Source organism: Vanellus vanellus, assembly GCF_965231255.1.
Source record: "Vanellus vanellus genome assembly, chromosome: 1".
NCBI classification, from domain to species: domain Eukaryota; kingdom Metazoa; phylum Chordata; class Aves; order Charadriiformes; family Charadriidae; genus Vanellus; species Vanellus vanellus.
In genome coordinates, this window is record NC_138905.1 from 45,271,088 (window position 1) to 45,289,651 (window position 18,564).

General features: G+C 38.4%; 1 protein-coding gene across 4 annotated transcripts in view; it reads right to left on the bottom strand.

Moving 5' to 3' along the window:
• Positions 1-3,735: 3,735 nt before the first annotated feature.
• The window catches only part of PPFIA2 (PTPRF interacting protein alpha 2), a gene marked incomplete at its 5' end in the record, with an annotated part of 340,138 nt that continues 325,309 nt past the window's right edge, over positions 3,736-18,564 (bottom strand). For 3 of the 4 annotated variants that reach the window (XM_082485262.1, XM_082485261.1, XM_082485264.1), the window contains 9 exons: positions 3,736-3,815; positions 5,387-5,546; positions 6,501-6,569; positions 6,664-6,839; positions 8,571-8,668; positions 9,535-9,710; positions 11,370-11,399; positions 12,839-12,901; positions 14,998-15,198. In XM_082485262.1, the coding sequence (XP_082341388.1) occupies positions 3,757-3,815; positions 5,387-5,546; positions 6,501-6,569; positions 6,664-6,839; positions 8,571-8,668; positions 9,535-9,710; positions 11,370-11,399; positions 12,839-12,901; positions 14,998-15,198 (1,032 nt within the window). In that variant the 3' untranslated portion in view covers positions 3,736-3,756. The remainder of the gene's footprint in view (positions 3,816-5,386; positions 5,547-6,500; positions 6,570-6,663; positions 6,840-8,570; positions 8,669-9,534; positions 9,711-11,369; positions 11,400-12,838; positions 12,902-14,997; positions 15,199-18,564) is intronic. The other variant, XM_082485263.1, reaches the window with a different exon arrangement.

Here is an 18,564-nt window from a genome sequence, read left to right on the forward strand (position 1 = left end):
CTAGGATGCAATGACACTAGAAAATATTATAGCATTAAGTAAGCTATTGCATGTTTTACTAAAGCATGGGGTTTGAGTATTTCAGGGAGACATGCATTTGTTGTTTAATTTTAGATCTACAACATAAATCTATTAATAATGCACTTTAATCTTTTACTAATGTATACTGATTTTTGTCCTAGATCAAAACAGACTTCTGCTTATGTTCATTTTACAGTTGTTTTCTTGCAGTTTTGATTCAGCACTGGGGTTAGTTTCCTGCATCTGGAGACCTTTGCCTGTTTGGCACAAGGCTGAAAAATGCATTTTAAGTGCATAGACCTTGTTGATGTACGCTGTGGTTCTCCTTGTTCACTGCAGCTTGACAACATTTACCTTTTCCACCCTGACGATTCCTTTGTTATGGACCAGCTGTTTTCAGAGTATTATTCACACCTTTTTGGAACTCTTTTTCTCCACCTGTCTTTACAAATCCTCTTTGGGATCCTTCATTGATAAAGTAAATCATTGATTTTGCCAAGTTCCCTTTAACATTTCATTAGAATAAAAGTGAAACTAGTATGTTCTATTGCCCCAGCCTTTGGCAATGAAACTGTCCTTCCTGGCTGAGCCTTCTGCCTTGGTGGTGACAAGGATTTCAGAAGAGAAAAGCGTTGGGAAAGCTTAGACAGTGCCATTGCCAAATCCACTGGCTGTGTAATGGCACTGCAGATGCTCAGCTGGGCAACTTACAGCCACCATGGCAGAAAGCTTGACCTGTCCCATGTGCTCTATGGTAAACTTCTTTGCAAGGTTAAATGGCCAAACACCAGCAGCCTTAAATGTTGTTAAATTCCTGATCTTGAGAGTGCACTCAAACTGAGCTGCGCAGAGTATCCCCACGGAACTGTTCTGAGAACGTCAGTTCATGGTTTCTGGCAGCTTGTCATGGTGGCTTCAACAAACGTTTTAAAAAAAATACCTGAAATGCAACTTGAAAGCATATGAATTGAACCCAGCTGTTCTGAAGAAACATCCTCAGACACCGTAAGGTTGCACCTAAATGGTATTGTTGTCGTAAACTATTTTGAAAGGCAAGGCTTTGACATTCTCTCTAAGAAAGGTGAGTAGCAGAATGTAAGAACTGGCAGCCTGCTGTGATCACAGCCCGTCTCAGTTGTTCCACGTGCAACCCATTTGCAGCTCTCTTTTCAGTCTGCTCTTGATATGCGTATTCTCCTTCAGTATATAAAAAAATCCTCTTATATTGCTGTTTTATGATAGTTCATCCAGCTATCCAACCCCTCTGCTGCTTGGTTAGAGTCAGTCCCCGATTCTATGCATGCAGATAGTTTAGTCACCAGAGTAATACAGCTGATGTATTCTGTTACAGGCCTGGGTCTCAGTCTGACCTGGATCTGGAAAATTTCAGGAGGCATGTTGTTATGCATAATCTTCCCTTTTGTCCAAATATCAATCCATTCCTTCCATGAAGAAACTGTTACTCAGGAACTGTGATCACAAAATTCTGAAAACTCTCCTGTTGCCCTTCAACCAACTTCACATCCCCCATATGAGCAGTTTTTGTTTATGCATTCATCCTTGAGACTCAGGTAATTTGTTTAAGTTTTCAAGTTCGATAGAATAATGAAGGAAATCTTTTCCCTGCATATTTTTTTTAATATATAATTTACTGAAATCCAAAATTATTTTAACTTGCTCTTTGGTTTCTAACCTGCATGACATTTTGAAATTACAGTTACGAACAGTGCATATACTGAAGTTCTAGTTCACACCATCTTGTTGCTTCTCTAAAAGGTCTGTATCGTAAGTGAAAAGAAATAGTAGTATATTAGTGTCTGTCATCCTCAATGTATTAGCCTTTACAATTTAGATGTAAATTTGATATTCTTATAGAGCTCTCGAGCATTTAAGATTAGAATGTAATTGGCAGAATAGTGGACAAGCAACAAGTACCGATGTGATACATATCACTGACACTTGAAACACTACTGATACTCCAATAGAAATTGAAGTTAACTTGTGTAGTTTGTATAACTTATGTATTTTGAGCAAAAAGATGTTTATACAAACTCCCATATACATATAGTGCCCACAAAGTGTGCTACTTTACCTCTGTAGATTGCTACTTTTTAGACAATTTTAAATACAGTGGGAATCCACACTTTGGATAATCTTAAGTTAATTTTTCTTAACAAACCAATTTTAAATTTCTGCCTTTGTTGCACTCTTCAAACCTATTGGAAAATATCACCTCATGTGCCTGGCCCGTTCCTGTTGGCCTAGTAGACAGGTTGGTGTTTGAACTTAATTTCTTGGTCATACTTTAGTGCTTTCAACACTGCAATTCTGAAGCATATAGGAGAAAAAGTACAGATCTCTGCTATCTGTTTCTACCCCCACTGAACCCAGTGAGAGTATTGTCATTGACAATACTGACATAACACCAAGGTCTAATCTATACATATGTATGCATGAAAAGATTTATATATTTTGTATGCTTCATCTTTGTTGGACAAGCCACTAAACTTACCTATTTTAGGAAAAAAAAAAAATCTCCTGTGCTTATTTTTCAGTGGTGGCATGAAAAGCTTGCTTTTCAATTAGATTAAGATTTTATACTCTTGCAGTCTCCTGAAGATCTATAAAGTAAGGCTTATGTCACCAGTAGGATCCTGAGCAATCTATGTTTTGCACTGGTAACACTTGCTGTTCCTAAGCACTTTTTGAACATGCCCAGAATTAGTAAAATCTGGGTGGCCCCAACCCTCTCCCAGCCTTGGGAATCTAAAGAAAAGGACTTTTTTCAGATCCTGGCCTGTCTTGCCTACCATATGTAACAGCTATCAAAGAATGTTTAATGCCTGGTGAGGTTTTGGTGCCATCCAAATATTCTTTCCATCTCCCCTACAATCCCCTGAGTAATTAAATGGAAAACTGTTTTACTGAGAAAATATTAGCATGAAATGGTGCCATATTGATGAAAGCGCTCATCATGTTGTATATTTTGCAAAACTTGTGATGTAGCAGAAAACAGTGCATTTCCGCAGAACTCTGGAAAGAAAAGTGAATCTGTGAGATTCATAGCCATGTTTTAGAGGTAAGTGGTGAGAAATGCAACATGAGTTACAGCACTAGATTTGATCCAAAGTTGCATTCAGCTCAGAATATCCTTTTTTTGCCACTGGTCAATTCTGTATAGGGGAAGCTTTATTTTAACTTTATTCAGCTACTTAATGGAGCCACATCTCTCACTTAAAAAAAAAAAAAAAAAAGAGAGAAAGTATATCTCTTCTGCTTTACTAGTTGGTTTTGTTTTTTTTTTCTCTCTCTCCCTAGCTCCTGGTAGAATTACTTCAAGTTCTCATATAAAGTAAATTCACTCCCTGTGCCCACTGCCGTCTCATCATCTCATCAGTTCTAGCCTTAAGTTTGAGTGCATACAAAATACATTATGGTTGGCGAGCTATCATCTGAACACAGTTGTCTGAGTTTTGTCTTATCTGCTAAAGTGGTTTCAGCAGAAAGAACCTGCAGTTTGAGATGGGGAAAAGAACAGCGGTAGCATCTCCTGGACTGAGCTTGAGACAATGACCAAATGACCACCCTAGTGAGTCTGAGTTCGGTCCTCTGCTCCATGCTGGCTCTTGCTTGAATAATGGCAAGGAATACTGGGTTTAGTATATAAAGAGCTTTCATGATGGCCCCTTATGAATACTCACAACAATTCAGTGCTGGCTTCTTTGCTAGGCCTTGTCAGCATGAGTATGTGCGAACTGTTGAGCTGTCTAACCTCTGCAGTCGTGATGAAGCAACTGCAAATTGCAAACAAAACAAAAGAAAACAAAACAGAACAGAAACAAACCAGAACCTCTTTAGAATCATGAAGAAAATAAATCAGTCTGTTTCCCACTGGAAGGGTGGCTATTAAATTGCTCTGTGGCTTTCTATGACATGATCTGGGCAGGGTCTAGTTCAGAACTCAGGGTTTCTTCACGTCTGGTGTACTACTGAAATCTATCTTAAATGAATACAGTTTAAAACTCAATTTTGTTATTATTTTGATGTAAGTCCTAGTACTGTACCTATCATGCTGTTTAAATCATATAGCATTCTTAGCACTGGGAGATAGGAAGCCAAATCTTGGATGAAGATGTAGGTCTTCAAAGCTACCTACCTATAAGTCTACTGATTTCAGTACCCAGCTCAATAATAAACTGTTTGGAAGACCTCAATTAAAATCACTAAATCTCCCTTGTGCCTTAGTTCTCCGTATCTTCTACACCATAGCATGGCTAGAAGATGAAATCCATGAACGTTTGTTCGTTAGGTTCTTGGCTACTACAGTAACGTGGGCCATGGAAATCCCTAGGGAGCCAATACCTTTATTTGTACATGGAATTTGCCTTGGAATGGATTTTTGTCTTAGAACTTCATCATTGCCAAAAAGTGCAGGATTAAAAGCAAAGCATGCACATGAGCAGTGGAGTCAATGGAATTAAGTGATGCAATCAGTAAACTATTCCATCTGTAACTGCAACTATAAACTGTATTTTTAAAGGTGAGAAACTTTAATGGAATTTAGATGGCTTTAATGGAATTTAGATGGCAATACTGTCATACCAAGTTCATTCAAGAGTTAAAGAATGTAATCACTACAAGCAATGAATTAAATTACTTTGAGACAAGTCTATTCATAGACCTAACTTCTCTCATGAGAAAATAAACAGCAGTATTTGAAATGGACTAATCTGTGTCCTGGTACTTTTCAGAACTTCAGGCAGGTATACGTGGCTTTATCATCCACATACCTGAAGGAATAGCTGCAATGGAATTTGTCCCTTCTCCCTGCCCTCTTACAATGATTTTTACATTTTACTTATTTTTTAATTATGATCTGCTTGTTACTTTTCCAAAAATTGCAGAGTTAGTGCATCTTTTGGAAGTTAAAAGATTTCCATATAAAATTAAGACTGGTATACAGTAAGTCAGTTAGTACCTGAAATTCAGTATTTGCTAATTACGCTACCTGTCTGATTGTTATTAATTGTTAGCAACTTGAATTATTTGATGGTCAAAGCTGAACCAGTTAGTTTGAAAGTCGAACAGGAAAATAAAGGTGACAGCCCTTTCTAAGTTCATTCTCTAAAATACACTCCCCCTGCTAGGGAGACTAATGAGCTGAAACATTTACTTAGAAATCAATAGTACGCAAAATCAGTGCTTTTCCATTCCCTAATTCAACTCTCCCAGACTCCATTCATCCTTATACTAGTTAGGTCAACGCAGCCGTTCCAGTACACCACAGACATGCACTAAAACTCAAATTAGCATGCCAGAATAAGCCTCTTGCTTTTCAACAGTAAGCGCAGAAATGACTGCATACCGTCAGTCGCCATCTTCCGCGACTGCCCTGATGTTGTGGTTAATCTGAACCCCGCCGGCAGCGTTTCCGAGGAGCCCGGCATCATGCTGATCCCGTGAACCTCGCGCGGAGGAAACTGTCGTCGCCAGGAGGGGCCACGTCTGAAGTTCTTGTCGTCGCTCTGTCAACACACAGGGTTGTATTTGATAAAGCAAAACGAAACTTTTTGATTAATTATCCTGCTGTCTGCTGCCTCTCCCACTGTCAAATGTATTCCACGACTACTCGGCTCTGTTGCACTGCGTGTAGTAATTGCAATGCATTTGAGACACTCTTGTAAAAGTAAATGCTTCAGAAATATTAAATGCTAGGGTGGAAAACTTCTTAAATCTGTGGCTTGATATAGCAGAAGGTTTTCGTATAAGCCAAAGTAGAACTTTCTTAAAAGTGACAGAAAGTGCAGTGGTTTGTTACTGCATTAGAAGGTTTATGTAAAGTGCTAATAAAGAATTAAACACTCATGTGCATGCACAGAATTCATGGGCATCTCACATTTTCAACAAGTCCCTACAAGTTTTATTCCTCCTCACGTGCAGAAGTGCAAGACTTGAACATTTCTGCACTGGACTCTTACCTTAAGACGAATATTTTCCATTTGAGATTCTCCATCCCAGATAACTGCCCCAAATCCCACTCTTACATATTGATCAACTTTGAAGAACCAAAAAACCCCACCCAAACAAAAATCCACTTGTCTTCTTTCTACTTTATTTTTAAAGAAAGGGTATAGGTGTCCCTAAAGAATAGGTTGCACAGGCACCCACCCACACATCTCACCACCACCACCGCCACTTGCTCTTGCCAGTGAAACTTCCACCCCTTTCTGCATGTTTCCTCCATGGAAAATGTTCATCTTAAGGTAAGAGTGCAGTGCCAAATTCAGCATCCAAAATGGTATGAATATGGAGCCATACCAAGGTTACTTTAGAAACCTTGACTGGCATTTCCTAATTTGTTCTTCAAGTTGTAACTGACTCTTTTTAACAATGTGCAAATAAATACGTCTTCATGCAGTCAATTTAAGTTTTATATTTTACTGTGATATTTTATAGATACTGAAAATAAAATTAATTACTTCCTCGAGTCGTCTTTCAGTTCCTAGTGCTAAAAGGTTGTTGTATTCTCTCTCAAGGATCTGTCGTGCCTAGAGATACCAAAGTAAAAAATTAAAATGGTTGAAGATGAATAAAAGGCAATAATGGGTACAGATTAACCAGAAGTAGCACGAGCAAACTTGCCTGGGTGTTTTGTGTTGGAATCTGTAATAATAAAGCTAAACTGCTGTAATCAAAGTTTTCATCCAGTGCTATAAGTGAACCATGTACACCACTTTCTAGAATATTATTTGCATATTCTCGGAGGCCAATAGCTTGTATCCAGCGTATGACTCGATCATTGCTCCATACCAGCACATCTGTAAGGACATAACACCAGTTCAGTCTCCTGATATCCAGTAACTTCCAAACTGTACAGGTGCATGCAAGTAGCTGTGCATGCACTGTGGACGTCATACTGTTTTACTTCTTAAATGAGGAATGCCAGCAAACTTTATAGCTTTAATATCTCCTATTCAAGACCCTGTGTGGTTTTGGCAACCTTCAAGTTAAATGTTTACTCTAAATAACGTTGCCAAAGGAGAAAGGTGCCTCCAGAGGGCATCTCCAGAATGCACCTCCTATAGATACCCTTTTTATTTCTCAAGCAAGATTTTTACAGTTTAACAGTGCAAGGGCACAGGAGAAATATCCATTCCTCAAGGCTTCGCTTGAGAGCTTTGTGTTAAACATTTTAAGAGTTGGGTCAGCACCTACCATTTTATAACATGCCATAAAGCAAACGATGAGTTCACATCTTTAGAGACTAAAACTATTTTTAGTTCAGAAAGCTGTTTAAGCTGTTAAGGTCCATTCCAATTATAAAGCTAAGGCAACAAAACAAGCTAGGAAACCATTTTTGAGGATTTGGCTATTATAAAAAAGGTATCCTACCCTGCCCATAAGGTTAAAAGTAAGTTACTTATACTGATCTTTATACTTGTGAGTGGGAAATGTAGTACTGAGTTTTGTGTTATTAAGTGATGAGGCTTTGTCCTGAACCCTTAGAATTCCAGCTGATGTAGCTGTTCTGGGAGCAGGCATCCCCCATCGCCTGACCATGAGCATCCCAGATTTTGGGGTCAGGATCGGCTGAAACACAGCGAGGCAGCCAGTGATCACTGAGACCAAATCCCACCTGGGACTGTGTCTAACTGATGGATGCATGACAGGGTGAAGGTGGCTATGAGTTATTACCGATGTCCTAGCATTGAAGCAACACCAGAATCTGAGATCAATACCCAATTCCCCCATGTTAGTCTCCAGCTATACCCGCTCAGGCTGACCGACACTGATGCCTCCACATCCAAGTCTTTGCATTAGTGCAATTTTTATTTTTTTCTTCAGCTCTTCCAATCCGCATTGTGCTTGAGAAGTGCTAACTGCTGTATTTGCTAGGGCTGGAAATGCTTAAAGGAATCAAAGGACTCACTTCTGGTAATGGAAAAAACCCAACCACCCTAATAGTTATATATAAAAGGAACCATGCAGTGAGCCTGAATCTGCTCTAGAGAGCTTTAAACAGAAAAATACTTTAGAATCTATGTTAAATCTTATAAGGCCAGTTCTGTTAGGAACTATTCTTATATACCAACCAGCTGCCTCAGTGGGCACCCCTCTAAGCAACACTTTCCACGATACACATTTTGAAGAAATCAAAGGCAAAGGTTTTCAAAAGCAGGAGCACAGTGTTAGGGGTCCCGAGTGCTCCGGTTTCCCGGTGTTGCCCCCAGCACGTCCCATTGTTCTGCAGCCTATTTGGCCTTCTGCTTCTGAGGCTGAAAGCGGCTAGGATAAGGTCTGTCCCCAAAATCCAATTTAGCAAAATGTACGTATCAAACTGCCATTCAAAATTGCAGCCCCAATTTAGCAACGTACTCAACTGTGCCTAATTTAAGGAGTTGCCTCGTGTTCTGAAGACAGATGGACTTACGTTAGTTTTACTTAAAGCACATGCTTAAATGCTTTGCTAAAATGGCATGACAAGGAATTAATAGTGTCAAGCTTCAAAAGAAGAAACATTCCCAGTATTCATTCCCAGGAACTATCACCTTTTATTTCATGCTGACTCATTTCTCTTCTCTTTTCCAGTTCTTTTCTATCATAATTCAACCTCTTTAAACACATGATTCCATATTGCAAGCTTGTTCTGTTATTTAAAGAGAAACATTTACAGAGTTAATAAAGATAATTTTGAAGATGGGAACATATGTAGGATATATTTCCTGCATTTCACATGAGGTGTTTCATGGTGCCCATGTAGCAAATCTTGAAGACAGAGGGGAGAGAAAAACCATTAAAAAAACTCCACAGTCTTCAAATATTAAATGGACAAAACCAAAATGAGTATGTTTGAATAAATGTTCTAGCATAAGAAACCCAAAACATTAAAAATCATATTCAGAAAAGGTCAGCTCTTGCGAGCCGTGAAATGTTTTGTCAAATCAGGCCTCAAAAAAGTGCAAATCAGACAGTATATTAAAAAAATAAATCCACTTCTTGTCACATAAACATCATTCTCCCTAAAGTCTAAATGCCTTTATTTCCATATTTCCAATTTAGCGTCCTGGCTACATCCCTAGATAACATGAACAACTGTCAATTTGCTTGTACTGTTAACAGCTTTTATGTGCTACACACAATAGCTTTTCGTTATTGTGAGATCTCAAGGCTTCAAATCTTAGTCTACCATTTTCTGCTACTTTAAACCACTTAATAAATTATTACTGTTTCTGTGTTGTCAAGGCTTTATTTATATATTAATGGTTCCCCGCTCCTTATGAAATTTACCTGTACCAATATCTTAGTTACGAGAGACAGAATTGCAATGCGGTTGCTACCCCTAAAGGAATCTCTCTCAATTCAGATTTCTGACACTCACTTTTCAGCCGCCCCTTTTCGGTGTGGTTTTCCCCACCAGAACAACGGAAAGTAAGCGTATTTATTCTGTGCAGCACAGAGCACTACGTCAGACACACAAACGGCTTTACAGGTGCAGTCTTTATGCCAACATACCGATGAAAGCTATCCACCATTTTTAAGTGCACACGCAGATCTTTCTTTGTCAGGTGATCTAACATCCTCGCATCTACCAGGCATTCCATAAAATAACTTCGGTACTGAGGTAACCCCAGACTGGGGAGCCATTCGTTACCTATCCATTCGTGGTTCATATCGCCGTAAGCCAGGGTCTACAGGGAAGAAAACAAGGAGAGGGGCGATAAATTCTTGAGGTTGTTCAAGGTTGCACGACAGACCGAAGACAGAATAACTATATCCTATGTTTGTTTCTAGTGAGACTTCCTAGCTTAGAAACTCTGCCTAAAAGAAAAGCATGCCGGTTTTACATTGTTTCGACATTCGAGGTGGAAGTCGCTGTGAGATATTTGTTACGAACAGCAGTTTTGCCTGGTTTGTGTCGTTTCCTATCTTTGTAAAATGCAAGTAATTTTTCTGTAATAAGAAATCATAGTTTAAATTTTGAGATTTAAATGCAAGCAAAGTTCTCATACAATCAAAAAGTGTTTGTTTCATAGTCTTACTTGCTTTCAATTGACCTCCTAGAATATTTATGCTAGGCAGATCCTACATTAAACTTGGTAATACAGATATGGCCCCAGGGAAACAACTGAAGTTTGTGTCACAGTTTAGTGGGGGCTACGTTTTTCTCATAGGATCTAATGACACTTCATGGTTACACACCTGTAGTCCTTTGGAGACTAAAAGTTAATTTCAGTTGTTTGCCAGCCAAGCTTCCCTGACCTGCCTTCAGCATCAGTGAGAGCAGGTGACCAAATACATTCTATTTCTGAGGTCTTTTCAGCGGTGAAGAGCTTAAACCTAAGTGCATCATATGTGGAGCTCAACAAATTAATTATTTAAGACAGGAGCAAACCAGATTCCTCCTAGAAGTTAGCATCAAAGCATTAAGCTACTTCATTGTTCAGCTGAAATTTCAATGGGGTGAGGAAGAAAGTATATGAAAATAACACGTGCACGTTGAACTATTTTTATATGGGTTGCACAGTTAAAATGCAAAATAGATAGATTGTACATCTCGCTATTGCCAATTATTTTGGTCCTAATAAAACTTAGCAGAAAAGAGAGCTCATAACTTGCAAGATTAACACCTCCTCAATAGGATCGTGCTCATCTTTGAGCATCACTTTCAAGCCTAACTATCCTTTTGTTTTTGTTTTTAACGTCTCCCGCCATTATAGACAAAAGAATAACACAGTGCGAGCTGAATATATTTTCTGTGGGGGAAAATATAGTCCCCTCATCTCTCATTCTTGTGAGATTTTGAAGAGAAAAGGAATGCCATAAGTAAAGAGAGAAAGATTATGTAAGTAAGTGCATACGTTAGAGAGAGAGAAAGAAGCTGAAGAATATAAGCAATTGATAGTCTAACTAAAGTGAAAAATTTCGTTCCTAATTATACATGACTATTTGTAGACTGATACTTGGGTGTGATTTATACAATTGTTCTAAAAAAAATCCGGTGTAATTTTAGAAATGTTAGATCTCAAACTCTTGGCATATTTTATTAGCCTGTTCTCAAAAATGAGGAAAATATTTTTTCTCGATTTAGTTGGGAGGTAGTAGGTGTCTCTGGAACGTAGCCATTTCTTTTAAGAAAAATAGTTCCAGCATATGCACCTCTTTGTTCTTTACCTAGCAAACCTGTCCACAGAATATTTTCTTTGTATTATAACTCAAATGTGTAAATCGTAATTCAATCACTGAGAGACTGTCACAATACTATACTCCTCTATGCATATCGATATACTCTTAATGACATTATTATTAGCATTCTGTTCCAAAAAATCATGTGAAAGAGTCATTCATACCTGAGCCCAGCTGCCTTCTTCAGACTCTTTCTGTGTTATCAGCAGGAAGCAATTAGTAAAGCAGGTAAAAAGACAATAAAAAAGAGTTATAAAAAGATGTGCTTTTCATGTCAGTGTTAATCTTGGTACAAATGAAAACATACATGTAAAATGTGCCGACAAAGTAACTCCAGTCAGTGGCAACGCTCTGGGCTAAACTACCTTTAAAATTACAAGACCATAAAAATCTTAGTAGGGCAAATCGAGCTAAGTTTTCAAGATCGTTATAGCTTGGTGAAACTTTACAGAATTATCTTAAACACTTTTTATGGTTTCACAATCAAAACACAACCGTTTACTTACAAAATTGGGCATTAGAGATGCCGGTTTTTGTTTCTAGTTAAATTTTGCAACATTCACAATAAAAAGCTGTGTACAATACATTCTTGTGAATGTATTGTAAAGGAACTTTCTATATAACACTTTTTTAGGCAAAGCTGTATTTTTCTGGACAGTCAGTTAAACAGGATCAACCCTACTTCTGGTCAGTTGAGTGTTGTTATATTTGTATTTATCTTTACCAACAGTAATAAAATTGAAATTGGGCTCAGTTGAAAAAAAAATAATTATCGATGAGAATCTGCTTCATGAATGTTCATGAGAACACTTCAAATAGTATAGCAAGCATAAATTTCTAAGAAATAATTCTTTATTGCATTAAAATTTATCTTCAGTACGTCCCCCACCATTTATAGATTGGGCTGAGTATAAAGTTTTCCAGACTGAAGACAGGTTTTTCAGACATCTCTCTGTAGGATTGTATCATGTTTCATAAGCACTGTTACGGAGTTGTTATGACACAGTGCTAAAAACAAAACCTAAAGTAACATGTGTTCCAAGTAAAAGCCAGAACTATTGAATAAAATCTCTTAATATTTACTTATGTCCCCCCAAAGCAGGGAGATGTTTGACAAAAATCAATAACTAACACACTCCATGCACCCTAAATCAAAGTGCATGCATACACAAGCATGGATATGAAAGGCTCGACAGTAATGAAAAGACCAAGTTGTGTAATGCACCATTCTCAAGACTTTTCTTATTTCTTTCTATTTCAGCAGATATAAAACTATATTTGGAAGAGATAATAGGGAGTGGAGTACAGGGGAAATGTTGCACCTGTAACCACGATAATTTCATTTCACTATGTGAGGTTTCACACTGGCAGTGAAACTATTAGGTACTGTAAAACTGCAATACTGCTTTTAGGTTCACACAATTTTTGTGATCGCAACATAGTTTGTAATTTCTTTTGCTGAGAAATGATGTAACTGTTCATTAACTTCAATGTCACTACTCCCTGCAACTTTTTAATGGCATGCTTGGGAGCCATCCTACAGAAGATAACAGCATCTGTGTTAAAGCAGATGATACATCCTAGTTCTCTTTTGAGCACTAAAACCATTTTAAATGGAAGTGGAAAGACTAACCGTTTTAGCTGGAGCAGCAAGAGTTTCCATTTCTTCATGGGTCACCCAGACATTGCCTGAGGGCTATGGACAAGGCCCGCAGGGAGGCAGGTGGGATCCACATTAGGTAAGCAGTGGTAAAGAAGAAAGGCAGCACCACTGTAAGTTAACAGCGTATAGCATCACCATCAGCACAACCACGTTCTTGCCTCTACTGAGCTGCAACTAGAGACAACTTTAGACAACTTGTTTTGCATCTTTCGTTAGAGGATTCTGAACAGACGCGATGGAGTATTTCAACTAGAACTGATGGATGAAATCCAGCAGAACACCGTCACAAAGGAAAGAATAATAATTAAAGCTGCATTTCACACACAAGTGGCAAATACAACCTTTGTCTCATAGATCTGTCTGGAGGTAAGCTTCAGTTCTCAAAGATTTTCCAGCCTGAATATTCTGCACACATCACATGCTCATATTGCAATCTAAATAATTATTACTTCCCCCACATTCCTGTAAATCAAAAATGCCGGGAGAATTCACCTGTAAAGCTATTTTTCCTCAACCTATTGTGTTCAGTCAGATTATTACTAGGACAATGAGATGAGGCAGGGAGGGGGTGTGGAATTCTGCTGTGCACATAAGGGGAAATGCGCTGTGCTTTCTTGAGACCTGAAGTAAATGAACTCCTTTCCTGAGAAAGAGGAGAGGCAGAAAGACTTGGGACTCAGAAGTGCACATTCCAAGCCAGGGCAGCTTTGTGCTCAGGAAGAATTAAAAAAACAAAGCAAAACTATTCCCAGTGTTTCTAGCTTGAATGTACTTTTTTCTCATTTCGTGTCACTGCTCTTATGCTATGAAATATGCTTTAATGCCCTTAAAATCAAAATGAATTTTGTTTAGTAATTCCACATCATGTTGAGCCTATACTGCTTTACTTAGGTGAAATCCATTATGATTCATAGTATTAGCATGGTTATGGCATATACCACTGTTCTGAAGTGAGAAAATAACAGATGGGGAACTATAATATCGAAAGAACCTTTGCAATGTGAAGATAAAAGACCAGTCAATAGTGACATTAGAATCCTCTTGCCCAGTTGCTTATGTAGCTCAGTGGATCTGGTACCCCTCAAAGGTATCTCAATTCTAATTTCCACCAAAATACTCTCTGTCGATTCAATGAAAACAAAAGATTACCAAATATAACTATCATTAACATTATTATTATCTTACTATTAGAAGTCTGAGCTGCACTACTTGAGTAGTAGTCGTTATCCTTCACTTCTATGCTATGTTTCCCATTTGATCAAGCCTCTTTTTTGTTACAGTCTCTGTTCTCTCTTTCATAGCCATCACCATCAGCCTCTCAGCATGAAACTCCCCTTTTGTTATCTCGTTTCTTTTTCTCCTCATCAGTTTGGCCTGGTTTTCTTCATTTTCCACTAAAAGGTGCTTTTTATCTATAGTGCATACCTTCTTACTCTCCCCTAATGTACTTTCTTCCTCTTTTTGATATATTCCCCTTTCCTGTCAGACCTCTGTCTCAGTGTTTCTTCTTTACTTGCTTCCTTCCCGTCTGCTGCCACTCTCTCTCCCTTCCTCGCTGAATGCACACGCTCCACTTCTCCCTTCCAGACTCTCCCTTCACACTTCCAATCACTGCTTCTCTTAAAAGTACGAAGAACCTAAAGCCAGCTGACTGAGATTAGATAACATTTGAAAGGATGTAAAAAAGGGGAACGGGAACAAGATTCAAAAAAGCTGTGTTCCTACATAACCTCTGCCCCCTCCTGCCTTGCCCCTTCCCCCAAGGGAAAAAAAAAGAGAGAAGCAAAAGAGAAACACAATCTGATTTGGTTGGGAGAGATGACTTGAAGGAAGAGAAAGGCAAAAATACAGGCAAAATTGCAAATGAGAGGCTCAATACTGATCATTTTGATAACATCAAGGTTAATCAAAAGCATGACTTTAAAAAAATAAGAATATCTGCTAAAGGAAAAATATCAGTGATCAACAATCACGCGAGTGATGAACAGATCCTTCTAAGTTTCTATAGGACTGTTCCCACTGATTGTGAAGTGTGTGTAACCATACAGCCACTCTCCTACTGCAAAAGCCTTTCTGCAGACTCCTGCAGGGAGAAGCAGTAAAGAAAACGTTAGTTGAACGGGACTCACTGTTCTGGATGTTGGAGGTGCTGATGGACTTGTCAGTGACACCATCTCCTGGATTGCTAATCGGAGCTTTAAGCGATGAAGAGGATTGCTGATTCCAATTTCTCTTTGAATCTCAGTATCGGACAACGCAGACATAATAGCTCCGCTCTTCACGTTGGCACGGCAGGCAGCAACATACCAGGCTGGCATGCCTAGCCACAGCTGTTGAGAGAAAGGACACATGCACCCAAAGCGTTGCTTCACTTCTCAAATGAAATTAATCATCAAGGCACCTACCAATCTGAATTATCATGGTAATACACACAAATGACTATCGTAGGCTTTAATATAACAAAACTGTTTCAGAACATCTGAAATTGCTGTGGCTTCGTGTGAGCTCTTTTTGTTGCTTTTATTGTAACCAGAACTTTAGAGCAAGGGATGCTTTGAATTAATTTTAGAGCTATGTGCCTCCATCACCTGGGCTACTCCTTACTCAGGCCTTTAATGAGCAAGTAGTGGCCCAAGTGAGTGTTACCGCCCATTTGATTGTCTTATCACATACAGAAAACAATCTAAGAGGAATTGATTAATGTTTTCAACTTTGTAATAAAATGACTTTCTGTCTCTTTCCATGTTAGTCCCCACGGTGTGCTCATGGGGCACAATCTTACACTTCTCAGCTTTTGTTTTCTTGGTAGAAATAAACCAAGCAGAGTGCAGATAATCAACCTAGTAAAGACTGAGCTTAGGAAATTTGGGAGCAGTCTAGTATGGTGTCATATCCCAGCTAGAAATACAGGTTAGAATTTGTAGCAAAAGGTATGCCCAGCTACATTACCTGTGGATTTAGAAGATACGTACTTGGTACTTCACACTTTTTCTCCCCCTTATGTCAGTCTTACTAGCCTAGGACCAGCAACAGCATCTTGCTTCACCACTTTCACTCTTTTCTTGTAAGAGCTACTGTCCGCTTCTAGCAGTCTTTCCTGGGACCTACTGAGTATGAATTCTTCTAGGTTTATCTCCGCTTTCTCATTTTGTTCTGCCTCATTAATATGATTGTCGGTGTCTATGGATCTTTGCTCCCAAAGGAGATAATTCCTTAGAAGGACACAAGCAGTGAATGCCATAAGCACTGAGAGTTTTTGGGACAACACAATGGAAAACAAAGACACAGCTCGCTAGGTGCTTAACTCCAGGAGACTGCAGAGCTCTGTGAAACCTGAGAGAAGGAGATACTTCTCTCTGGAGGGTAGCCTTTCCCTGCCCTCTCTGCTCACCATTTTCCAGATCACTATCACACGTGGGTTGGTGCTGTGAATTACATTTTTTAGTACATAGTTCTCCCCATCGGGATAAAGAAGCATAATGTACAACAAAAGATTTCCCCTGGGCAGCAAACCAGCTAATATTCTAGATTTTGTGACACTGAGTGTCAAAGTGCATAAATCACCCTTCACTACTTAACCTTCAGTGTATCTGAGTGTACATAGTTCTGTATACATACAATTTATATACACATTTACTCAGCTACCTAATTTTGTTAGGTATAGATCTATTGTACTTCACTGTACTCCAAATAAGAATTGTTAAAAGCACTTTTCAAATAGACTGATTAGTTACTAATGGCTCATAGTAGCATCTTATTCTATTCTACTGTTTCTGAAATAGAAACCTGTCCATCAGCATACAATGCAGTGATACTATGTGATAGTAGCCATTATATTCTACATTTTCAGATTTTTTTATTAATTCTGAGTAGATGGCAATTGACGACTATCTGTGTTTGAATTTCAGTGGGACAGAGCACGTGACTAAGTGAAGTCATCGAGAACTCTATCTCTGTGCATCTCTAATAGGCCATCATAATTCGCTGATTTCATGATTTTAATTTTTTCTCTTACTAAAAGAGGACACAAGGTCAAAGAAATTATTTAAAATATGCCATGAGTAAATGCACCAGCAAATCTGGAAAGCAGAGACAAACTGAAAGCATTTTTATTTAATTTCTCACAGTACAGGGAAGTACTGTGTGGTTATTAACAAGTCTATACCTTATCTGGGACCTGTTTACTTAAAAGGCAGCTGTTATATCACTTTTACGTCACAGAGAAAACAGACTTGAATGTCAGATTCCAAAAGAGCTCAGACAAGCTTTTCTGTACTGACTCCTGACGTATCACGGGGCTTGAGGAATCACTGCATCCTGTTTCAACAAGCCCTTCCCACTGATGGGATGAGCCACTGACCCCCATCCAATGCTAGTCTAAACCTTACAAATGTTATCTAATTCCAGCTAACTGTAATGAAATAGAAAATTTCATGAAAGTCAAAAAATGAAAAAAAAAAAGTAGATTACACGCAGCTGCACTTAAACAAAGGGCCATGAGGAGACTATGCATAACTTTAAAATGTATTTAATATTCCTATTTAATTCAACATTAATTTTTTTCATACGTGCACTTGAAAAGCAGGAAAGCGTAACTACTGAGAGTTATTCACCCTGCAGAAATAGATTCAAATTTTTGCTGCTCATTAGGTAAATTAGTTTTTTAACAAATTAGGTAAATTAGTTCTTTAACAAACAGCTGTCTCTACCAGAAAATGCAGTCAGATGAAAACAGTTTCTAAAAAGATGGCACAGGAATTATTCTTGGGCGAGAACCCAGATATCAAGATTGATATACTTTTCCAGAATTAGTTAAGAAAATCCACAGTTCCTAAAATATCTCTCAGCTATGTCTGTGCTACATACAAATGACCAGAATAAATGCTAAGGCTGAAAAGCAAAGCTCTGAAAAGTTTGGGAATGTCACAACTGCGATCACGTATTTCTTTAATTTGGGCCTTTGTCTCCTTTAATATTAATTTCATTTTTTAGTCTAAGGGTCACATATTGTATTTTCCCCAGGAAAGTATGAAACACACAGTGTCCATCTGCTGACTGAATGCACTGATGCTCACTGAATAAATTCAGTACTTCTGCCCTCAGAATTCAATCTGCATTGAATACTGCAACATAAATGTCCTCATGGGCTTTCCTGTGCTACTCTCATCATATTTCCCAAGAAGTTCATAGACATCAGCTTCTCTTCACAGCCCCTCTCTGAGACAGTGGGAAGCATATCCTATTTTTCAGCTAAGAATCAAGGCAAAAAAAGATTAAGGCTTAACTTGTCAGAAATGTCTTCAAATTTTGGATCACCCTGGAGGACATCAAGGGCAGATTTTTCTCAGTATTCAGAAATGTACAGACCTTTGTATGTTCATTCCCCTTTCCAGCAAATCAGCTTTGACTGTAATCTTGAATATTTCTGACACAAATCTGGTTACAGAACCCTCAAATTCATATGAAAAAGTCAGGTACCGGCCAAATTAATGAGTGTTCCATATCAACAGAGATGGTTTTCTGGAAGGAAGACATCAATCTATTTTCCAAGGTCATGCACAAATGCTTGAACTGTCTTTCTGCAGTTTTCATTTCATCTTTTTCGTTAGGTACCTTCAGCAATTCCAACACGAAGCAGAAATTTTTTAGACATTAGCTGCTTTCATGCCTCATCCTTCATTTATTCCCTGAACATA